At 34.2% G+C, this 22397-nt stretch overlaps 1 protein-coding gene across 1 annotated transcript in view; it reads left to right on the top strand.

Moving 5' to 3' along the window:
* The first annotated feature begins 5057 nt into the window (after positions 1-5057).
* LOC131660008 (uncharacterized) overlaps positions 5058-22397 on the top strand; it is a 33898-nt gene continuing 16558 nt past the window's right edge. Inside the window, exons 1-3 of the mRNA XM_058929121.1 lie at positions 5058-5495; positions 5573-5674; positions 5915-6383. Of these exons, the coding sequence (XP_058785104.1) occupies positions 5277-5495; positions 5573-5674; positions 5915-6383 (790 nt within the window). The 5' untranslated portion in view covers positions 5058-5276. The remainder of the gene's footprint in view (positions 5496-5572; positions 5675-5914; positions 6384-22397) is intronic.

The raw sequence follows: 22397 nt of genomic DNA, 5'->3' as shown, positions 1-22397 counted from the left end.
AGGGTCTACAGTTCCCATGGGGTACAAAGTGTTTGAGGCAACAAGCGTGCCAGACACAGTGTTCCATGAAAGAACCTCGCCCAGTTGTGGTACCCCATATTGAACTCATCCATAGCAAGCGCTACGGTAGCCAACATGAGCATCCACGCTAATCCTAGGTGTCACTTGGCCTGGGTAGTGGGCCTTTTACCTCAAAACATCCCACCCAACCTGCAAAACAGAACAGAAGACCCCAAGGAACACAGAATATAATCCATATGCATGATGTGCAAACAGAAATAAACATGATATGCAAGCAGAAAATAAACATGCAAACATATATACAAGATATAGACATAAAAACAAGTAAACACCCAGTAAATAAACAAACAAACGCAGGCTAGGATCGACTCACTAAGGATGGACCAGCAACAGGTCTAGCAACATCCCCAGCAGAGTCGCCAGCTGTCGCACGCTCGCGAAAAATGAACAGAGTCGCCACCAATATATTTATCCCATAAGGGAAAGGAACATCAGAAAACCTAACAAAGGGTAAGAACAGGGTCTTGCGACCAGAGAATCTAGGTACGGGAGTCGGTTACGCAAGGGGAAGGTATTAGCACCCCTCACGCCCATCGTACTCGATGGTATCCACCTATGTTTGTTTCTATCTAAAGGGTGTGTACTATGTCTATGTCTACATGCGAATGAATGCAAAAGGAAATACGGGGAAAAGAAGGAATATTTACAAGTGTGCTCGTTCAAGCCCCGCGACTTGATGCCTACGTATCCTTTTCAGGAATCAGAGCGCCGTAGTTCGGCTCCATAGTTTTTGTTTGTTTTTGTGTTTTTTAGTTGGGCGGAGTTAACGTTCGCGCTCTTGCATAAGGGATCGACCTAGGATGCAATGGAGCGGAAATAACGGTGCCCTTAAGAAAGCGAGAGGAGAGAGAAAGCGTTTGAGTGTTTCGAGGAAATCCCTTAAGCAAGGGAAACTCGAGTTACTCTTTGGTTTGTGTTTTTTAAAGATTGGGAACTCACGCCTGAATGGAACCCTTAAGCAAGGGAGCTCCAAGCACTCGAACATCCCTTAAGCAAGAGAAGTTACAAGCTATCATTCCCCTTTTATTAGTCAAAGTATTTATTAGTCATTTTTTATGAGTTTTCTTGGTGTTTTTTATGGGAGGTTTATTCAAGTATTTTTAAATGTTTTATGGTTGTAAAAGAAAAAGAAACTAGCCTAAGAGAACTAGCCTAATATGAATGGGAATTTCTACCTAATATTATCATGGTCTCTACCTAAGGTTAGGGTTTAAAAGAAGCATGGAAAATAAAGCGCTAAGTAGAATATTGAAAATAGCATGAAAAAGAACAAGTAGAAAATATAGCACAAAAGTGAATTAAAAGTACTATTATTTTTATGAGGCATTTTTTAAAGGAATTTAAATGTATTAGAAATCAAGTAGGAAGACTACAACAAATAGTCTAAAAACTACTATTTTTTATGTGTTTTTATTGTGAAAAAACAAATTAATTAAAGTTCTAACAAAAATTATGATTTTTATTGTTTTATCAAAAAGAGATTTAATAACCAAAAACTATGTCAATAGCTAAATTCTAACAAAAACATGGTGTAAGTCAGGGGGTGAGTTATTGAAATGAGGGTGTGAAGAGCAAGGCTCAAGGCCCAACGAAACAGAGGCCCAGAGAGCTTTTTGTAATTCAGTTTTCTCTAGCAAGGTCAAAAACGGATGCTATGGGCCATGGGGGTGTATCAGCAATTATGTACAGGAGGCCCAAGTATTGTTCAGTTTTGTTTTGCAGAAAAAGCTATGGGCCGTGAATGGGGGGTGCAAGAGTAACTCGGGCCCAAAGTAGTGAATTTGATCCATCGGAAATTATATCAATTAAAAAATATATCCATTAAATAAATGCAATGAATAAAACTAAAAATTTAATCTGAAAGGGATTTAGGGTTATGTTGTGTCAATCCAGATTCATCGTTCATCCCCTTCCTCACACATAACACTCGACGGCGCCGAACCTCACTCTCCGGCGAAAATCGCTTTCCCTTCGCCGTCGTGAACGATGAAGTATCCCAACCTCTCACTCTCGAATCTTATATCCATCTCTGTCTACCTTATCTCTTCTCCGATTTGACTCCATTCACTTCCGCCATTGAAGAATAAAGACGCGAAATCTCGGACGTATCACACTCACAAGATCACACAGATGCAAATGACTGAAGATACAAACGAATTTGAGGCTTACCTGGGGCGCGAAATGGCGAAGACCGTTGAAGAATCAAAGGGGAGATAATAAGCTTCCGAAGACGAAGGATTCTGTGTCAGGTATGATTCTGTTCCTTCTTCTATCGCCTCCTATCTCTCTCTTGCTCTTCTTCTTCTTCTTCTTCTGTGTGATGCTGTTACTAGTTCTTGCGCGTGAGAATGAGTGGGTTGAAGGTGATGCCGATAATAGTTGCGAGTGAGGTTGTGGTGAGGTGGTGGCTGAGCTCAATTGAAACGAGACCTCGAGGTGAAGTCTCGTACAACAATGGTGAGAGAGCTTTAGTGAGTGAGTGAGTTGGGAGGATAATGTTTGAACTGGGGTTTCACAATCCTTCCTTCAGAGTCTGCAAGCGAGACAGTGATGGAAGATGATAGTGCTTAGGTGTTTCTAGGTGTAGCTTTCTGAGTGGGTGGAGCTGACTATTTATACGGCAATGATTGGGCAATCAATATGAGTTCTTAGATGTGGGACTCTGCTTGAACTTACAATGCCCTTTTCCTGATTTTTGAGTGTGGGACTGATGTATTCTCTTTTGCACTATATGCAGGTTGTTTGGGATTTCTCTGAACAAGGCTGCAATCGTATGGCCTACTGGATGCGTGCATCACGAATATTGCAGCTCTGTAATCGTTGCCGGTATGCGCTCGATTGAACTTGGTTATCTGAGGCTCTTTTTTGTATTGTATATACTAGAACCCTGTTTAGGATTTGGAGAAGCTGGCAGTGTGGTTTTATGTCATGTGAATGTTGATTTTGTTTTTTTGTTAGGTAATTGAAAGTCTGCTGGCTGTTAGTGTTAATTGTATGAGCTTTGTTCGAAAATTCTGAACTGGTAGTTAGCTTAGGTGGTTGAGATTAGGTTGGAATATTAGGAGATTAGTAAAACATAGCTGTTAGTTTAATGTTGGAAGAGAGGGTTAATTCTGTGCAATGTGTGGATGTGTATGGATGAATCATAGGAATATGGATTGGTGAATTTAGGTAAATGAATATTAGCTTGTTTAACTGATGCAGCCTGTGACTTTGTAACGGATCGAATTGGATAAGGAGACTGTGTGTAAATGAGACTGCTTCCTTTTGTATTGAATCGAATCGGATGAATGAATGATTTTTTTTTGGAATTTTCTTTTGGTTTAACTTGGTGTGATTGTGATGGCTGAACATGTACCTGGCTTTATTTCTGTTAGAAATTTCTTCTGGTTTATATAGAATTAGAACTGATGTGTTGGCAGCTTTGGTTTTTGAATGTCTTGTGGATGGTTTAGTGTAGCATGAGGGTTCAAAATGTTGAATTGTTAGAACTGAGGTTGGAATTGAACTGGTTTGATTTAACTATGACAGCTGGGGGGTATTGTTAGAAATGCTAGTTAAGTGTGAATGTTTAGTTAGGATATAAGATGTTAGATGTGTGAAACTGAGTTGGGGTTTAGAAGTAGTTGCACAAGTGGTGGTTGATGGTTCTTGCCATGCTAGTGGTTAGGGACTGTTTGTATGTACTGATGCCCTTTTTTATGGAGATGATAATGTTGATTTGGAATTGAAAGTTTTGTTTAGCCATGTATGCATGCTGCAACTGATTATGCATGATTGCTAACTTGAAATACTGATTGATGCAGGTTGGTTCTAAATGCATGGAAGTCCAGAACATATGTGCTGCAAGTATCAAAGAGGTCTACTTTGGCATACATGGAGTCTTTGTAAAAAGGAGCCTAGTGTAATATGGAAGCAGCATCATGAAGTGGGCCACGGATGGAGGCTTGGAGATAATCATGGAAACTTTAAGTTTTAGGGACAGACTTAGGATGAGTTTATGATGATTTTTCTGTTTTTGTAATTTTGCAATGAAAGTTTGAATGGGATTTTGAACTATTAAATGATGAATGGTGTGATGGATTTTTTAATTGGAATTTTGTTGAATGTTGAATGATATTTGCAACTTGGACATTTGAAATTGGTCTAGAACTTTTGAAATTGGATGAACGTTGGAACTTGGATACCTCGAGTTCCCGCCATACGACTTTGAATCATGAATCATGATAAACTTTGATTTTTTAGTCTGAACTCCAAGCAACTCACATCTTAATCTAATCGAACTTGTACATTAATAGCCTATGGCCCCAAGTAATCACTTGAAATGAATATTTCATGATGATGAATTCAATCTCAATTCAATCTTCAACGTCCACTTGTACCAAAAACAATAAGCGAATACCTTGATAATATAGAACTCACAATTTCAGATTTTACACCATGACAAAGTCCTTCCTCAATTAATGCCCTTAACATAGCCATAATGCCGTAGAGACTCTTTTGATGAAGATAAGAACTTGAGCACATAAGGACATCTTAACATGAGATCCAATCAACCTCTGCTAATGAACCAATCTTGTACATCTCGAACCAGAATGAAACCCTGACTTTAATAATCTTTGATCCCCAGTTAAAATCTAATGATTAATGATGCATGATATGCTAGATGACCTAATGGAAGGTATGTACATGAATGCAAAGTCTAAGCCAGATAGAAATAACGGGGTAGGACAAATTTGGGGTATGACAACTGGCAAAGAATGCCGAATTGAAGGATACGGAGTCACGCACAATTGGACAAAAAGAAGTATATTTTGGGACCTCCCGTATTGGAAGGATAACTTGTTGCGCCATAATCTAGATGTTATGCATATTGAGAAGAATTTTGTTGCCGAGTCGGACTGCTGCTAGGATTGTTAACTATATAATTCAGCAGATGTATAAATCAGCTTTTAAGAGCTATGGGGACGTCAAAAATAAAGATGAATGGTTTAGAATGTTTAAGGTATTGTTATTTATGTAGGTTATGCATTTAATTTATTGTTTTAGTTATAGTTATTTAAATAAAATTCTCATTATAATTACTTAACATTTTATTTTAATGTCATACAACATTATTGCAGGAGAAATGTGTGTGGGATCCTTTGAGTGAAAAAAGTGTTCAGAAAGTTTTCAATACCAGATGCTCTAAAAGAATGTCTGATATGCTGCGGCGAGTAAGGGAGAATTATGAGCTTCACGGCATCCGTCCTAGCTGGATAGGCGAGGAGGTTTTTCAGGAGCTTGTAATATATTGGAGGACTCCACAATTCCGGGCTAAATCAGAAACCTTTAAGAAGATGAGGGCATCTGAAAAGGGCGGTTGTGTCAACACAGTTGGAAGTATTAGCACCGCCGAGCATGCCCGACGATTGGTAAAAGTTTTAAAATTTTTAAGTTACTTCTTTATTCATAATATAATTTACTAATTATTTTTAATTATATTATTTAGGCTAAGCAGTTGGGTAGAAGACCATTGATGCCTGAGCTGATTTCGAGGACCCGGACAAGGAGATCGGGAGGTGTTGTCGACAAGCGCACTAGGATGTATCTTGTAAGTGAAATTTACGTTGTTTATTTTTTTTATATTGATACAAAGTTTGTGATGTGAATTTCATGTGGCAATTGATAATTTGCCACGTGAAAATCATGTGGCAAATCATAAGTTGTGGCGTGAAAATAACGTGGCAACGTTTTAATATATTTTAATTTATAATATGTATATATTTATTTAGTATCATTAAATATGCATTTAAATATTTAACTTAATTTTTTTTATTGAATATTTGTGCAGGAAGAATATGATAGACGACTTGCCATTTTTCTGGAAAATAATCCTCAATTCATGCCAGCAGAGGGGGAGCCGCTTAACGCGGATGTTGATCACTACATTTGGTGTGACGTTATTAAAGATAAAGGGCCTAATGGTTGCTTTTTTGGGGCTGGAAATTTGGCGTCCAGCTATAGATCTGGTGACCGTAATCTGTTCCAAAGAGTTCAGGATGGAGAGGGTGGATCGCGTCAACCAAATCTGACACAGGAACAAACTGAATTAGTAAGGCAATTGGCGAGACGCGAAAGTGAGGCCCAGATCGAGATGATGCGGAAGAAGCAGTCTGATATGGAGGAGCAGCATGCGCGACAGATGGAGGGCATTATGAAGAAGCAAGCTGAGATGGAGGAGCAGATGAGACGGTTTATGCAAGGAGGAGGAAATTACAGTAATGCTCCTCCTCAAGAGCCGGAGGATGACGGGGTGGCTGGTGATTTTAATCCGGATAACTATTTTCCGGATGATGCCTCTTAAAAACATTTTGTATTTTATTTGTTTTAAATTTTTTTTAATGTAAAATATTCTACATTTTAATTCATTAAAATATTAGTTTTAAATTTTTAATTTTATTTAATTGAATTTATTATATAATGTTTATTATATTAATTTATTTTATATAAATTTATTATATAAATTAGTTTTTATAGATTTTATTATATAAATTTTATTTTATAGATTTTATTATATAAATTTTATTATATATAAATTTTATTATATATATTTTATTATATATTATATTTTATTATATATTAATTAATTATATAAAATATATAAAATAAAACAAATCTAGCGTGAATAAATTTTTTTAAAAAAAAAAAAGCATTTAATGTAGCGATGTGGGAAACACGTCGCTACATTGGTCAACAAACACACTTCCCCACACCTGCCACACCTGCTGTGTGTGCAGTGGGATGTTTCCTATGTAATCCTGTTGCGACGTGGGAGTCACGTCGCTACTTTCTGACGTGGTCTCCACGTCGCTACAATGTTGCCACGCGTGCTCCTGCGACATAAATGCTCACGTCGCTACTTTTTGTTTGCCACGTGATTTTGCATGTTGCGACGTGTAATCCACGTCGCTGCAGAGAACATTTTTTGTAGTGTTGGAATATTTCGGATATGCATCTCCGAACACACCCCCTTTCCCAAAAAGGGGATTTTTCGGAAATGCATCTCCGAAAACTCAAAAAAGGGGGTGTTTTCGGAAATGCATCTCCGAAAACACCTTTTTTCGTGTTTTCGGAAGTGCACTTCCGAAATCACCTTTTTTTTCAGAAAAAAAGTGATTTCGGAGATGCATTTCCGAAATATAAGGGCATTCTGGGAATTTCGTCAGGGGTGGCCAAGAAGGTTAGGAGGTCTGTTAAGAAATTTCCAAATATAATTAGAAGGCCATTTCAGATAATTTAGAGACATTATTTTAATTATTAAAAATAGATTTTTAATAAAAAAAACTTAATTTTTTAATGAAGATATTATGTTTAAATTGTATATAACATCAATTATATAAAAATAGGTCATCCTTGTAATATAAAAAAAGGTTTTATCCTGTAAAAAAACCGTTAAATTAATATTATTATCAACAATTTATCTACTTAAAAGAGACATCCTTATAACACTTTATAAAATAAATTCATTAACCAAATCTTTATATTGTATTATCTCTAGACTTTCCAATCGCTATCAATGCTAAATCTTGTAACATGGTAGACGGTATATATGTAAGACTTCAACGATTTTAATTTTAAAACTTTTCTTTTATTAGAAACAATTGTTATTGGAGTAATTAATAAATTTTTTATATACAATGATTTTATTTGAAAATAATCTCATACCATTTAAAATTTAATATATCAACAAATTTGAGTTTTTCTTTTGGGATCATATTTCTTAGTTGCCTTAATATGACATAAAGTTCTTTCTCATCAATATTTGACCACTAATTAAGTTTCAACGCCTATTCAAATTATTAAAAACAAAAATTTAAAGTTGCATCTTCTAATTCCAATGATTGTAATTTAAGAAAAGTAAATAAGAAATTATCAATACTTTTATATTGTTGCTTTTATTCTTAACTAGTTGCATTCACATTTAAAAAATTAAAAAAAAAAAAATTCTATACGCTAATAGAATTTGAATAAATATCAACATATAGTATTATCAAAGAAATTTGCATTTAGTAACTAACATCAAGAGTACAATCTAGTATGATTGAGAAATATTTTTCTTTTAAAAGGAGGTTCGAAAGTTTAACCTAGTAAAAACTTTTAAGATTCACAGAAAGTCTCGTGAAAAAATCTTGGGGAGAGGATTAAGTCTTTTCTTTTTGACCGAGCCTCTATGATTTCCAGTTTTATCTCTCTTTCCTATAACTCTTTACTTTCAACATTTTATTTCTGCTGCTAATTTTTAAAATCTTTTAAAAATAATTTTAAACTCTGAAAATAATCTTAAAGCTTTTCAAACTACTATTTTTCTGAATCACACAATTTACCGCTCTCTTGTGTGTGAAGTCATATGTCCAATGTTAGCATGAAATATGTCCAAGTTTTTCACCCGCCTTAAGAGCTAAAATATTTTATCTTTATAGATCTACTCTTAATACAAGCATGAAATACACCAATGTTAGCATCACCCTCCTTAAGCCACTCATTTCTAGACCTCTGAAAAAAATTGTGTCTCTAATCCAAAGCAGGGACCAAAGATCTGAGACAACCTTCTTCCTAAAGTCAATCTCCTCCACCAATAGCCACCCTGCTCAAGTCACACATCTAGAAAGCTCACTTACTCCCTTAAGAAAAAAAAATTAGGAATCACGGGTACCAAGAACTTGATGATTCCAAGATTTCAAAGCACATTTGAGCTTCTTTTTTAGAACAAAAGCTTTCCAACCAAGGAACTGAGAACTAAACCAACTACTAAACACCAACTCAGGGAGGCAGCGATGAGAAAACCAATGATTATTGAAATGGAACGACTTTGGATCCCACAACGAATTAGAATATCTGATAATAATAGGACAATAATCTAATAGATCTCTAGGTAAAGCCCATTGAGATGTAGTCTCCCATAGCTCCCACTAGCCATCCGATATAAGAATCTTATATAGGCGACTTATTCTCCACCAAAATGTCGGTACCAAGTAAAACTCCTTTTTATAAAAGGGAGGACAAGCAAATCCATCTCTGAGATGAAGTTACTGAACTCAACAAACTCAAGATTACCAACATGGGGGGCGAAACTATACCCCCAATTCTCTGAATCGAAGGACAAACGGAATTAAAGTCTCTCATAATACACCAAACCTCCCGTCCAAGATTGGTCCTCCTCAACAAGAGGTCCCTATGAAGGACCATTTTCTCTCTCTGACTACATTTAGAATAAATATTAACAACAAAATAAACTGTTTTAGCCACTCAGATACCTAGAACAATTAAAAGAAAAGAGAAATGATCCCTTCGAACTATACAAAATAGAGATGAGAACATCACTATTACTCGAAGAAGCTCAAGGATAAGCAAAATCGGTTTAATCTTAATATAATATTTTTGACGACGATATATATATATATATATATATATATATATATATATATATATATATATATATATATATATATATATATATATATATATATATATATATATATATATATATATATATATATATATATATATATATATATATGAAAAATTATACTTTAAAAATTTTATTTTAAAGTCTGAGTGAGGTACAAAATCTACAGTATGTGTACAAACAACAATATCAAGTTGAGTTGATTATTGTCAAGTAATTTGGATCCAAGAAGAAGCATCCGCGATATTTACTTGCAAAGCTGAGCATTGGATTCGACCACAACACATTTATATAGTAACACATTCATTCATCTTAGCACCGAAAAACGACAAGGAATAATCACAGCATGCATGAGGCCAATAATATGTTTACTCTTAGAACAACCGCACTATTCATGCAAGGTAATTGCAATTTCAGTATGGTGGAAGTGGAATATACCAAATTGATTGATGACAATATGCATTTATTTAAAATAGGGTTAATAGCTATTTACCCCCGGTCATATAGGCGAGATTTGATTTTTCCCCTCTTAAAAAAAAATTTTGTGATTCCCCCCTTGAGAAACCCAGATTCTAAATTGCATCCCCCTCATGCTGACTTGGCCATGGAATCTTCATACTTGGCCTGACAAGTGGCTTTTTCAAAATTTTTTTTTTTTAAATCAATGTCATTTTTTCATTTTTTTATATATTATTTTTATTATTACGTTTTTTATAATTGTTATTACATCAGAACCATACATGGGAATTGAATGTTGGATTTATAAAAAATAATATATATAAAAAAAATAAAAAAAATGAAAAAATGACGTGGATTTAAAAAAATTGAAAAAGTCACTTGGCAGGCCAAGTATGAAGATTCCATGGCCAAGTCAGCATGAGGGAGATGCAATTTGGAATCTGGGTTTCTCAAGGGGGGAATCACATATTTTTTTTTAAGAGGGGGAAAATCAAATCTCGACTATATAGCAGGGGGGTGAATAGCTATTAACCCTTTTTAAATATTAGTTCCATATCTATGACCATCATGCTATTCACACCCTAACTAACACGTTCCATATTAATGTGTATTTAAAGTTTACAAAAGAACATATATTTTTTAAAACAAATTGCATGCGTCAAGAATAGTGTTATAAATTGTCTTGATATGAGAAGTTATATGAACCATCACATGCAATTTTAATATAAGAGTAAGCTTATCCGTCACAAGATAATCATTTTTTAAAGTTATATATTGTATAAATTTCGTTAGTATATATATTTATGAAATTTAACTATATAATACTATGAGTTTAAGTAGTACATGCTGGAAATTATGGACCTTCAATGTTTATGGATGAGTTCCAATATAATAAATGACAATAAATACATTACAAATAATCCCACATAGAAAGTGATGTTTACTTTTAAAATATTTATAAAGACTTTGAAACATTAAACTCAACAAACGAGTCAAACAAGATAAAGTGTCACATAGATAAATATGGTGGTCTCAAACATTATGCCACTTGTCTCATCCAAACAACTCTTCGTTGGTGTCGCGACACCGACTTCGACTCCGGCTCCAAAGGCATAGAGGCGGTAGTGGCGGCATGTAGGCGGCATTTGAGCACTCTGATTATTTGGTCATTGCTGAAAGTTTGAATTTCGAATTCAAAATATGCAACACTTTATGAAGTGGTGCATAAGGTAACTATAAGAAAATCATTATAAACTTATGTTGAAAATGTGTTGTTTCGTCAAGAGTTGCAAACTTCTGAAACAACACTTGCATGGCCTATAATTATATTATTCAGAATTTAGAAATCATATATTCAAATTGTACATCCTCTTCATTATTCCAGACACTTTTCCTCGCATTCGAGTTCTTCACCAGTCTTGTGCTGACTCAATTAAGAGGCTGAATTATCATGGATATTCTTGCTTTCCAAACTCTAAAACCATAAAGAGAGTGCTTGAAATACTTTCAAGAAAGTGACTCCATTCACGATTAAGACTTGGATCCTTTTAACTTTACCAAAATTTCTAAGTCTTCTGAAAATTATCTTCTTAATTCCCTATCTCTCAAAATAATCATTTTTTGCAAAAAGTTCCAATATGATAAGTTCTTTGTTTTGCCAAGATCTACAACTTTCATGTTGGGAGATTTTTTAGTGTGTAAGCAAAATTTGGAGATCCATGAATTAGGTCAAAATACACTTAAAAACCCTAATTTGACTTTTTGTTGACTTTTTTTATTCTTGATGAATTCTTTGAATTTTCTTTGATCAAATGTCTTCAATATCCATATGATGATGATTTGGATCCTTAAAAGTCCATAGTTGACTATTTTTCTCAAAAGTTAAAGGTTGACTTGCACAGTTGACTTTTTCCAAATGAGTTGCAGTTTTGTGATTTCCAGATGAATCAAGCTCTCCTCTTCAAATGAATGATATGAATAGACTATAATATTAATTTGGATGCCCTTGAATCATATTTTGAGTCTTGGAGCCATCTCCTGATTAAAAGTCAATCCTCTAGTGAGATTAGGTCAAAAACCCTAATTGGAGCTTCTGATAAACTTGAAGGTGATTGATCTTGCATTGACCCATCCTTGGACCTTGGTATTGATTAGAGAATCCCTTGAATCATAGAGGAATGTTGGGTTTCTTTGTGGGTCTCAAAATCCTAATTTGCCCAGTCTTCTCTTGATCAATCTCCTGTTTTGGGACACAAGCAACAAACAACAATTTTTTTATATTTTGGGTTAACAAATTATAAATGCATGATGATTATGATGACAATGATGATCCTAATGTTTAAGCTATGGTGGGATCTCAGTGTTCAAAAATTGGGGTGCAACAGCTGCCCCTATTTAAGTTCCTGATACCTGATGAGGGGAAGATGGAATCTTCGACACAACATGGTAAGAGGGACTTAAATACAAAAGATAGCACAATTTTGGACCCTGAGAGCCCACATGCATGATATGAAAACAACATATTTTTTTGTTTTTTTTATGGAACAAACAAACAAACAACATTCTTCCTACAAACTAGGAGGAAGGAAACAAATCTACAGGGGACATAGGATAAACAGTCTCTGACACTTGGGAAATGGACAATGCCACAGACTTTGATAAATTCAGTACTCTCACAGAATGAACCAGGTGTAAACATTAGTCCTTTTGACACAAAATAAGGGTTATGGATTCACACATAACACATCACCAAGCTATGGATTCTCACACAACGAGGTAAAAAGAAAGGGGTTCTGGATTCTCTCAAAACAAAGGGTCAATTACGGATTCTCTCGTAATGACAAAGATATGTTATGGATTCACACGTTACAACAACAACACCAAGCTATGGATTCTCACACAACAAGGTTAACTCTTTTCCATAGGCTGCATTCTTATGCTGGGGGAGGAAATCAATGGGCTTTCTCAATGGGCTGCATTCTTAAGACTCTATAAAAGAAATAATCAAAGCAAAACATTTTTAATTGATTTTTAAACATAAAAGACATGTTTTTTGATTAATTTTTAAATGATGATAAAATAAATATTTTTTGGGATTTTTTAACATGGTATGAAAATACATGAAATAAATAAATCACACAAAAAATAAGGGGTTAAAAATATTAAAAATACTAATTTTAAAGATTTTTTGAAGTTTTATAGGAAAACTAAAAATAAGTTATTAAGAATAAAGAGAGTGTGGGCAATGGGGTTTGAACCCACACCCCTTGGTTTATTAACCAAAACTAACACCAAGCCAGCTGCGCGCGTGTAATGATAAAGAGATGACCTCAATTGATTTTATTTGAAAACAAGCAAGTTTGGAAAACTAAAAAAATTAGGAAAAGGGTTTGGGGAGAGGGGGATTTGAACCCTAGACCCTATGGACGCGCACACAAACACACAATGACCAGCTGGACTAAATGATGATTTCGTTTAGTGAAAGCATGCAATTAATAATTTCATAAATTGAAAGTTTGAAAAATGAAGATGAAACTTCATCTTCTTCATTGGACCACGAAGAACAGCAACATAACACTCATGGCGCCAAATTTGAATTTCTTCAAAACTCAATCAATTTTGACAAATTAAAACCCTAACATGATCAAAAATGTCACACGAATCTAACCATGCCATTAACACACATTGATTCAAACTAAAACACACGAATTTCTGGAATTTTCGCATGAACCCTAAAAATAGATTTTCAAATTAAATGCTTAAAACACACAATCAGGCCCTAAAAGCTTAGGGCTTTTAGTCCTCACATTATTCCAAATAGAATGGTATCAAGTTTCAATTAAATTGATGCACAAACAAGTATGCTCAGAGTTCAGTTCAATACCTCTAAAAATGAACTTGCAACTTGTGCTTAGAGGTGTTCTAGAATGATGAAAATGATCTGAATAGCTTCAACACCTTCCAATGAAGCAATCTGGGCACTTAGAATCCTTTGAAGGTCCCTGCAACTCCAAGCTCGATTTCACCTACAACAAGAAAAAGTTATGGCTAGAACACATAGTTCTAGGTGTTACAGATTAGTGTTAAGTATCTGAATAGCTTCTATATACAATATAGAAGGTATTTGAACCAAAAGGCCTCAAAATGCACGAGTAAAAATGTAGATCATTGTTTATGGCTTAAGAGTGAATTTTGGGAAAATGCAAATGGTGATTTTGTGATTTAGGCCTTTGGTAGGTGTTTGGAGGTTTTGTACAGCTTCTATATGATGATTAGAAGCTGTTAGAAGTGTTTGTTTGAATGGTAAGTGTTTGGTTTGTGTTTTGGCTAGTGATGAGCTTAAATGAAGCTTTAATGGAGTGAAAATGGTGAATTTTGGTTAAGGGACCTTTGAGAGGTTAAGGAAGGTATAGACACCTTCTAAATGATGTTTAGAAGTTGTATAAACCTTTGGTTGCCACCCAGAATTACTAGAACTCAGAATCACTATAAAAGTGCAAAGTTTGGAAAAGTGAGAATTTCAAGTGATAGGTGACTTGGAGAATTCTTGTGTAATTGATCAAGGGAGTGATACTCTCTATTTATAGGCAAGAATTAAGGTTTGTGGGAGGAAAAAGTTCAGAGTTTTGAAGCTCCCATGTGACTTCGTACTTCTTTGCTTGTTTGTGAAGAAATGAGAAAATTGGAGTTCCAATGGCAAGGTACAAGTTCAAGCATGCTTCCATGACTTTATTCTAAGTTTGGAGAGCTTGCTTGTGGTGTTCAATTTGATTTTGATGCAGAGGAAAAATTTTAGTGGCTCAAGGAGTGGACTTTGTGCATAAAGCTAGCTTTTCTAAAATGGAAATGGTGACTTTAGTTCATAAATGGTATGAAACTTGGACAGTGCATAAAACACTTGGTCCATAGCTCAAAAGAATGTGTAATCTTCTGATTATGGCCTCTTAAACAAGTTAAAATGGCTGTACTTGAGAGATTCCCACAGATTTGGATGAATTTTGGACTTTGTTCTTCATGTTCTTCATGAAAATGCTCCATTTCAAGTGTTCATGGTGCCCTATTGACAAATTCATACCTCTTTGATCAAGCCATGGATTTTCATGCTACTTATCTCTTTGGAAAGCTCTTGATACATACTTCAATTCACTTGTTGAAAGTTTCTTCAAACTCTTTTTGGATCATTGAGAAAAATGATCATAAAGTTAAGAAAAAATCCAAGTAAAACACTTGAATTTTTTTTAAAGTCTTTTGAAAATTATCTTCTTAATTCCCTATCTTTGAAAATAATCATTTTTTGCAAAAAGTTCCAATATGATAAGTTGTTTTTTTTGCCAAGATCTACAACTTTCATGTTGGGAGATTTTTTAGTGTGTAAGCAAAATTTGGAGATCCATGAATTAGGACAAAATACACTTAAAAACCCTAATTTGACTTTTTGTTAATTTTTTTGATTCTTGATAAATTCTTTGAATTTTCTTTGATCAAATGTCTTCAATATCCATATGATGATGATTTGGATCCTTAAAAATCCATAGTTGACTATTTTTCTCAAAAGTCAAAGGTTGACTTGCACAGTTGACTTTTTCCAAATGAACTGCAGTTTTGTGATTTCCAAATGAATAAAGCTCTCCTCTTCAAATGAATGATATGAATGGACTATAATGTTGATTTGGATGCCCTTGAATCATATTTTGAGTCTTGGAACCATCTCCTGATTAAAAGTCAACCCTCTAGTGAAATTAGGTCAAAAACCCTAATTGGAGCTTCTGATGAACTTGAAGGTGATTGATCTTGCATTGACCCATCCTTGGACCTTGGTATTGATTAGAGAATCCCTTGAATCATAGAGGAATGTTGGGTTTATTTGTGGGTCTCAAAACCCTAATTTGCCCAGTCTTCTCTTGATCAATATCCTATTTTGGGACACAAGCAACAAACAATAATTTTTTTTTGTATTTTGGGTTAACAAATGATAAATGCATGATGATTATGATGACAATGATGATACTAATGTTTAAGCTATGGTGGGATCTCAGTGGTAAAAAATTGGGGTGCAACACAATGCCTAAAAATAGTTGTCGACCACGAGAATAGTTGATTGCTGCATTTGAGGTTTGGGCATCTGAATTTTAGGTCATTCAATAAACTGATTACTCAAGATATGGTAATTGGTATACCAAGTCTTGTGATTCCCTACAAATTCTCTGAAGGCTACATAGTAGGGAAGCAACCCAGAAAGTCTTTTGTTTCAGATGTATGTGGCCCATTCGAGGAGCATATCATTGGTGGAAACATGTATTTTGTTTTGTTTATCGATGAGTATAGTCAAAAGCTTTGGATCTATGTGATCAAGCACAAATATGAATTATTTGAAATCTTTAAAAGATTCAAAATGCTTGTTGAAAACCAGAGTGAAAAGAATATCAAGGTTCTGCGGATAGAATGAGGTGGAGAATACACATCTAAGATATTTGAGGAATTATGTTCAAAACATGGTATAGATAATGAGGTAACTGCTCTTTAAACGCCTCAACATAATGGAATAGCAGAGAGAAGAAATATGATGATAATGGATATGGCAAGATGCATTCTAAAGTAGAAGAATCTGCCAAAATCCCTATGGGGTGAAGCACTAATCACTATTGTCTATATGTTGAACATGTTTCCTATAAATAAATTGAAGAACAAGGTTCCTGGAGAAGTTTGGAGTGGAAAACAACCATTAGTGAGTCATTTGAAGATGTTTGACTCTATTTGTTACAAGCATGTTCCTTATGCAAGAAGAAGGAAGCTTGATGATAAATGTGAACATACAATTCTAGTAGGATATCACAAAACTGGAGCTCACGGGCTATTCAATCCAATCAATGATAAGATCGTGATGAGTCTAGACATTTTGATTGATGAAAACTCAGTCTAGGATTGGAATTCTGGTGATGCAATTAACAAGCCCTTGATGAGTTATGGCGTTGAAGAAGAAATTTATGAGATCGAATTCAAAGCAGTTGACGACTTTCCACACACAGTCAAAGTTGAAGGGGTGTGGCTAGCACAAGCCAAAGACCACAAAGAACCAGAATTCTTCTAGCAAGGATTCAAGACTATGAAGTGGTTGGTGATGATGAAGTTGCAATAAATGGAGAACTAGTTCATTTTGTTTTACTTGTAGGTGTTAAACTAATCATCTATAGTGAGGCTTTACAGAATAAACAGCAGAAGTAAGCTATGTTCGAAGAGTTACAAGCGAACGAAAGAAACAACACATGGGAGCTAGTTGAATTTCCAACGCACACAAAAGCTATCAAAGTGAAGTAGGTGTTCATGTTTAAGCATATTGTTAATGGGTCGATAGCAAGACATAAGGAAAGATTAATTGCTCGAGGATTTCTTCAGAGACCAGGACTCGACTACTCTGATATATATGCACTAGTAGAAAGATTGAAAAATGTCAGATTGGTGGTAGCCTTGGCATGTAAGCAAGGCCGATCGATATTTCACTTAGATGTAAAATCCTAATTTTTGAATGGTCCTTTAGATGAAGAGATATATGTCACACAACCTCCTGGGTTTGTGATACAGGAGGAAGCAAGGAAATTGTTTAAGTCGCACAAAGCCCTCTATGGCCTCAAACAGGCACCTAGGGCATGCAAAAAGAAGATCGACTCATTGTTAGTCGAATTGGAATTTGTCAAATGCAATTCTAAGTATGGTGTCTATGTTCAGGTTGTGGCATAATATATAACAATCATCTGCTTATATGTTTATGACTTTCTAGTAAGTAGAAATAATGTGGAGAACTTGTCAAAGTTCAAAGAGCTAATGATGAGGGAATTTGAAATGTCGAATCTGGGAAACTTGTCGTATTTCCTAGGCATGGAATTTCAAATTACTAATAAAGGTATGGTGATGCATCAAGGGAAGTATGTCAAAGATATACGCAAAAGATTCATGTTGGTTGTTCGAATCTTGCATTTTCACCAGTCGAATCAAATGTTAAGCTAGAGAAGCATGGAGAGGAAGACAAAGTCGACGTCACTTTGTTCAAACAAATCGTCGGATATCTAAGATATGTGTGCAATAGTCGACCTGATATAGGTTTCTCAGTTGGATGGATGAGCAGATACATGAATGAAACAAGGGTATCACACATGAAGGCTGCAAGAAGAATCCTGGGATACTTAAAAGGATGAATAACTTGTGGAATTCTATTTTCATGAGATTCGGAAAGCAAAGAAGCTATGATTACTTGCTATTCAGATGCTTCTTGGTATGGAGATAAGGAAGATCGAAGAATCACAACTAGTTACTTCTTTCAAGGATTTGGTGCCCCAATATCATAGTGCTTGAGAAAGAAACTTGTGGTGGAATTATCATCATGTGAGGCTGAATCCTATACTCCATCTCATCTAGCACATATCTAATCCAAATATCTTGACATGGAGTATAGCAGAATCCTATACTCCATGTCAAGAGATTTGGATTATATATGTGCTAGATGAGATGGAGGTAGGTAGAAGTAAAGAAACTTATGGAGCTACAGATCGACAACAAGTCAGACATAAATATTGCAAATAATTCAGTTCTGCAAGAAAGGAGTAATCACATCAAAGATATATTTCACTTCTTAATGAAAAATGTAAATCAAGGTGAACTTGAAGTGAGACATTGCTCAAGTGAAGCAAAGTTGGCCAAAAGTTTCACCAAAGGATTGAAGATCGACAGATTCCTAACTATGAGAAAAAATTAAGAATAGTTTATATCAATTATGATTAGCTAGTTCTTAGTAAATTGAATTATAAGGAGTATGTTGAAAGTATAATCCAAGTTGTGTAACCCAAGCCCAAGCCCAAGCCCAAGCCCAAGTTAGTAAGTTACTTGGTTTGGAAGTTAATCTTTTGTATATATACATAGTGTAATTCAGTTTGAAACAACAATAATAATACAACAATCTTTATTCTTCTCCCCCCCATCTCTCTCTCTCTCTCTCTCTCTCTCTCTCTCATTCTCTTTTGAAACAAAGTGTCTCACGAACTAACACCCTGAAGTACTCAAATTAATTGAGATACCTTTTAAAACAAATATAACTATATTTGTAAATGCATTTATTAAGAAATTTACTTTGTATTTTACAACAATAATTTTTCATTGGTATTTTTTACGTTCGAGAAAGAATTCAAGGCGGTGTTTTTAATCCATCAATGCGTTGATACGAATAATTTCATAAAAGTTTGTGATTACAAATCATCGAAGCAAGCATGGGAAATTTTGGAGAAGACAAATGCAGGGGATAACAATGCGAAGGTTGTGCGATTACAAACTCACAAACGTCAACTTCAGTTGATTCAAATGGAGAAGAAAGAGACAATCAACGACTTCACAACGAGAATTACTCAGTTGGTAAACCAAGTAAAAGCGTATGGGAAAACGATCACAGAGCAGTATGTTGTCGCGAAAATCTCGCGTTCTTTGACGGCAAGATTCGATAACTTAGTCGTAGTGATTGAGGAACCGGAGGATCTTGGGACGATGAGCAAAGAGGAGCTACAAAGCTCTCTAGAGGCTCATGAGCAAATGTTGGAGGAGAGAAATTATGATAAGGCAAAGGCGAAAATTTCTTTATAAGCTCGCTTCAATGAGAAAAACAAGAAGTTGAAAGGAAAAAGCCCCAATATAAAAATGTTCTCTCGTGAGTTAAGAAGTGTTGAGAAACAAAGTGTGGGGAAGTCCCACATTGATTAGAAAAGTGGGGACTTTAGCATTTATAAATGAGAAAATTCAAACACCTATCACCTTAAAATTTTAGACAAATATGTCTTGTGTCTCTCACAAAAATATGTTGCTCATAAAAATAAAAATCAAAACCTCAATAAAATACTTCCTCGTATTGAACTCCCAATTATGTCCAATAATAAAGAGAGATTCTATGGTGAAGTCACAAAATTGACTTCTTTGATGAAGTTACTTTAATTAACCAATAAAATAAATAACAGTAAATGCCACATTTTATAGTGCAGAAAGATTATAGGGAGTCTTCCAATAAGTTAATAATAATTTAATTGAGACAGTCATTTTATAATTTAAATGACAATTTTACTTAACTAATTTATTTTTTATCGTAACTAAATAAATTTAAGATAAACAAGAAAAGTGTTTTATTTATTTATTTTTCTATTGTCGCACTGTCATAGGCAAACACATCGGACTATTGGGTAGCAGAGCTTCACTATACAACAATATTCTGCGATTTTGTGTTCAATCGGTATTATCGATTGAAGGATAGAAAAACACTTAGAAAAGGGGGGGGGGTTTTGAATAAGTGTAGCTTTAAAACTTGTAAGATAAAAACAATTTGCACAATGATTTTTATCCTGATTCGTTGTTAACTAAACTACTCCAGTCCACCCCCTTGGAGTGATTTACCTCACCTGAGGATTTAATCCACTAATCACACGAGATTACAATGGTTTTCTACTTAGACAACTTCTAAGTCTTCTAGAGTATACTGATCACAACCTGATCACTCTAGGAACAATCTGCTTAGATACCCTCTAAGACTTTCTAGAGTATACTGATCAACAACCTAATCACTCTAGTTCTTACAACTTAATGTAAACAAATTCTAAGAGTTACAATGCTTCTTATAAAGCTATTATCACAACTGTGATTTTCTCTTAAGTTTAAGCTTGATCTCACTAAAGTATTACAACAGCAATATAGTGAGGTTGATGATGAAGTTTGAGAGCTTTTGATTTGAACAGCGTTTCAGCGTTTTTGCATAAGAGTCTTGTATTCAAAATTCGTAACTTAGCTTCTCATCAAAACTTCATATATATAGGCGTTTGAGAAGATGACCGTTGGGAGCATTTAATGCTTTGCGTATTCCGTACAACATTGCATTTAATGTTTCACTCTTTTGTCAACTACCTCGAGCCTTGCTTTCGTTGTGTCTACTGACATTGCCTTTCATAGCTTTCAACGTTCCTTTTGTCAGTCAGCGTAGCCTGCCAGCTAGTACTTGCTTCTGATCTGATGTTTGTGTGAATAACGTTTGAATATCATCAGAGTCAAACAGCTTGGTGCAGAGCATCTTCTTGTCTTCTGACCTTGAAGTGCTTCTGAGCGTGATACCATGAGAACTTCAGTGCTTCTACTTCTGATCTCAAGTTCTTCTGATGCTTCCATAGACCCATGTTCTGATTCTGCTTGACCATCTTCTGATGTCTTGCCAGACCATGTTCTGATGTTGCATGCTGAACCTTCTGAGTCAGTGCTTCTTGCGCTGATTTTGTGCATACTCTTTATATAATTCCTGAAATGGAAATTGCATAATATTAGAGTACCACATTATCTCATACAAAATTCATATACATTGTTATCATTAAAACTAAGAATATTGATCAGAACAAATCTTGTTCTAACATCGATAACATGTCTCACTACATATAAAAAAAGAGTATATGAATATGATTTTGGTTTATATATGTGGAGCTTACTTTTGTATTTTGATCAAACACACATGTTTCATGCATGGTACTGATGGTAGAGAAAAATTTTCATTCAAATTCTAGTGATAATTTTTTTTAAAAGAAAAAAGTAAATTAAAAAATAATATAAAGATAATAATTTTTTCACTTTTAGTTTATTAGAAATTTAATTGCAATATTAATAAACTTGAGATAAATGTTATGTACAAATAACTAAGTCAATATTACATTTTCATTGATTAGATTAATGACTTCACTAAAAAACTTAATTGTGTGACTTCATCATAGAATTTTCCCATAATAACTAGTAACAAACCCGTGCATACGCACGGGTTCTGCTCTGATACGCACATTTGTTTACATAATACATTTATTTTAAATAGAATATTTAAAAAGAAAAAATATTTAGATTAGTAATAAATTTTTCATATATAAAATTATTTAAATCAATAATACATTTTTCCCTTATATCATTCTTGGATCATAAATATTTGAATCATAAATATCATCTTTCTTATATAAAAATATGTAGACAAGAATATATTTTTTCCCGTATTCAAATATTATTTATGTTTAGATATCATATAGAAAAGTATCTGAATCAATAGTAAATTTTTGTAGATCAAAATATTTAGATTAATAGTAGATTTTTTCCCGTATACCATTTTTTGATAAAAAAATTTGGATCATAAATACCATTTTTCGTATATAAAAATATTTAGATCAATAATAAAATTTTTCTGTATACAAATATTATTTTTGTTTAGGTATCATTTATAAAAATATTTGAATGAATAGTAAATTTTCGTATAAAAAATATTTAGATCAATAATAGATTTTTCCCCGTATACAATTTTTGAATAAAAAATTTTTGGATCATAAATACCATTTTTCATATATAAAAATATTTAGATCAACAATAAATT

Source organism: Vicia villosa, linkage group LG1, assembly GCF_029867415.1.
Source record: "Vicia villosa cultivar HV-30 ecotype Madison, WI linkage group LG1, Vvil1.0, whole genome shotgun sequence".
Classification (NCBI taxonomy): Eukaryota; Viridiplantae; Streptophyta; class Magnoliopsida; order Fabales; family Fabaceae; genus Vicia; species Vicia villosa.
Note: the sequence above shows the minus strand (reverse complement) of the source record. Positions and strands in the feature narration are given on the sequence as shown.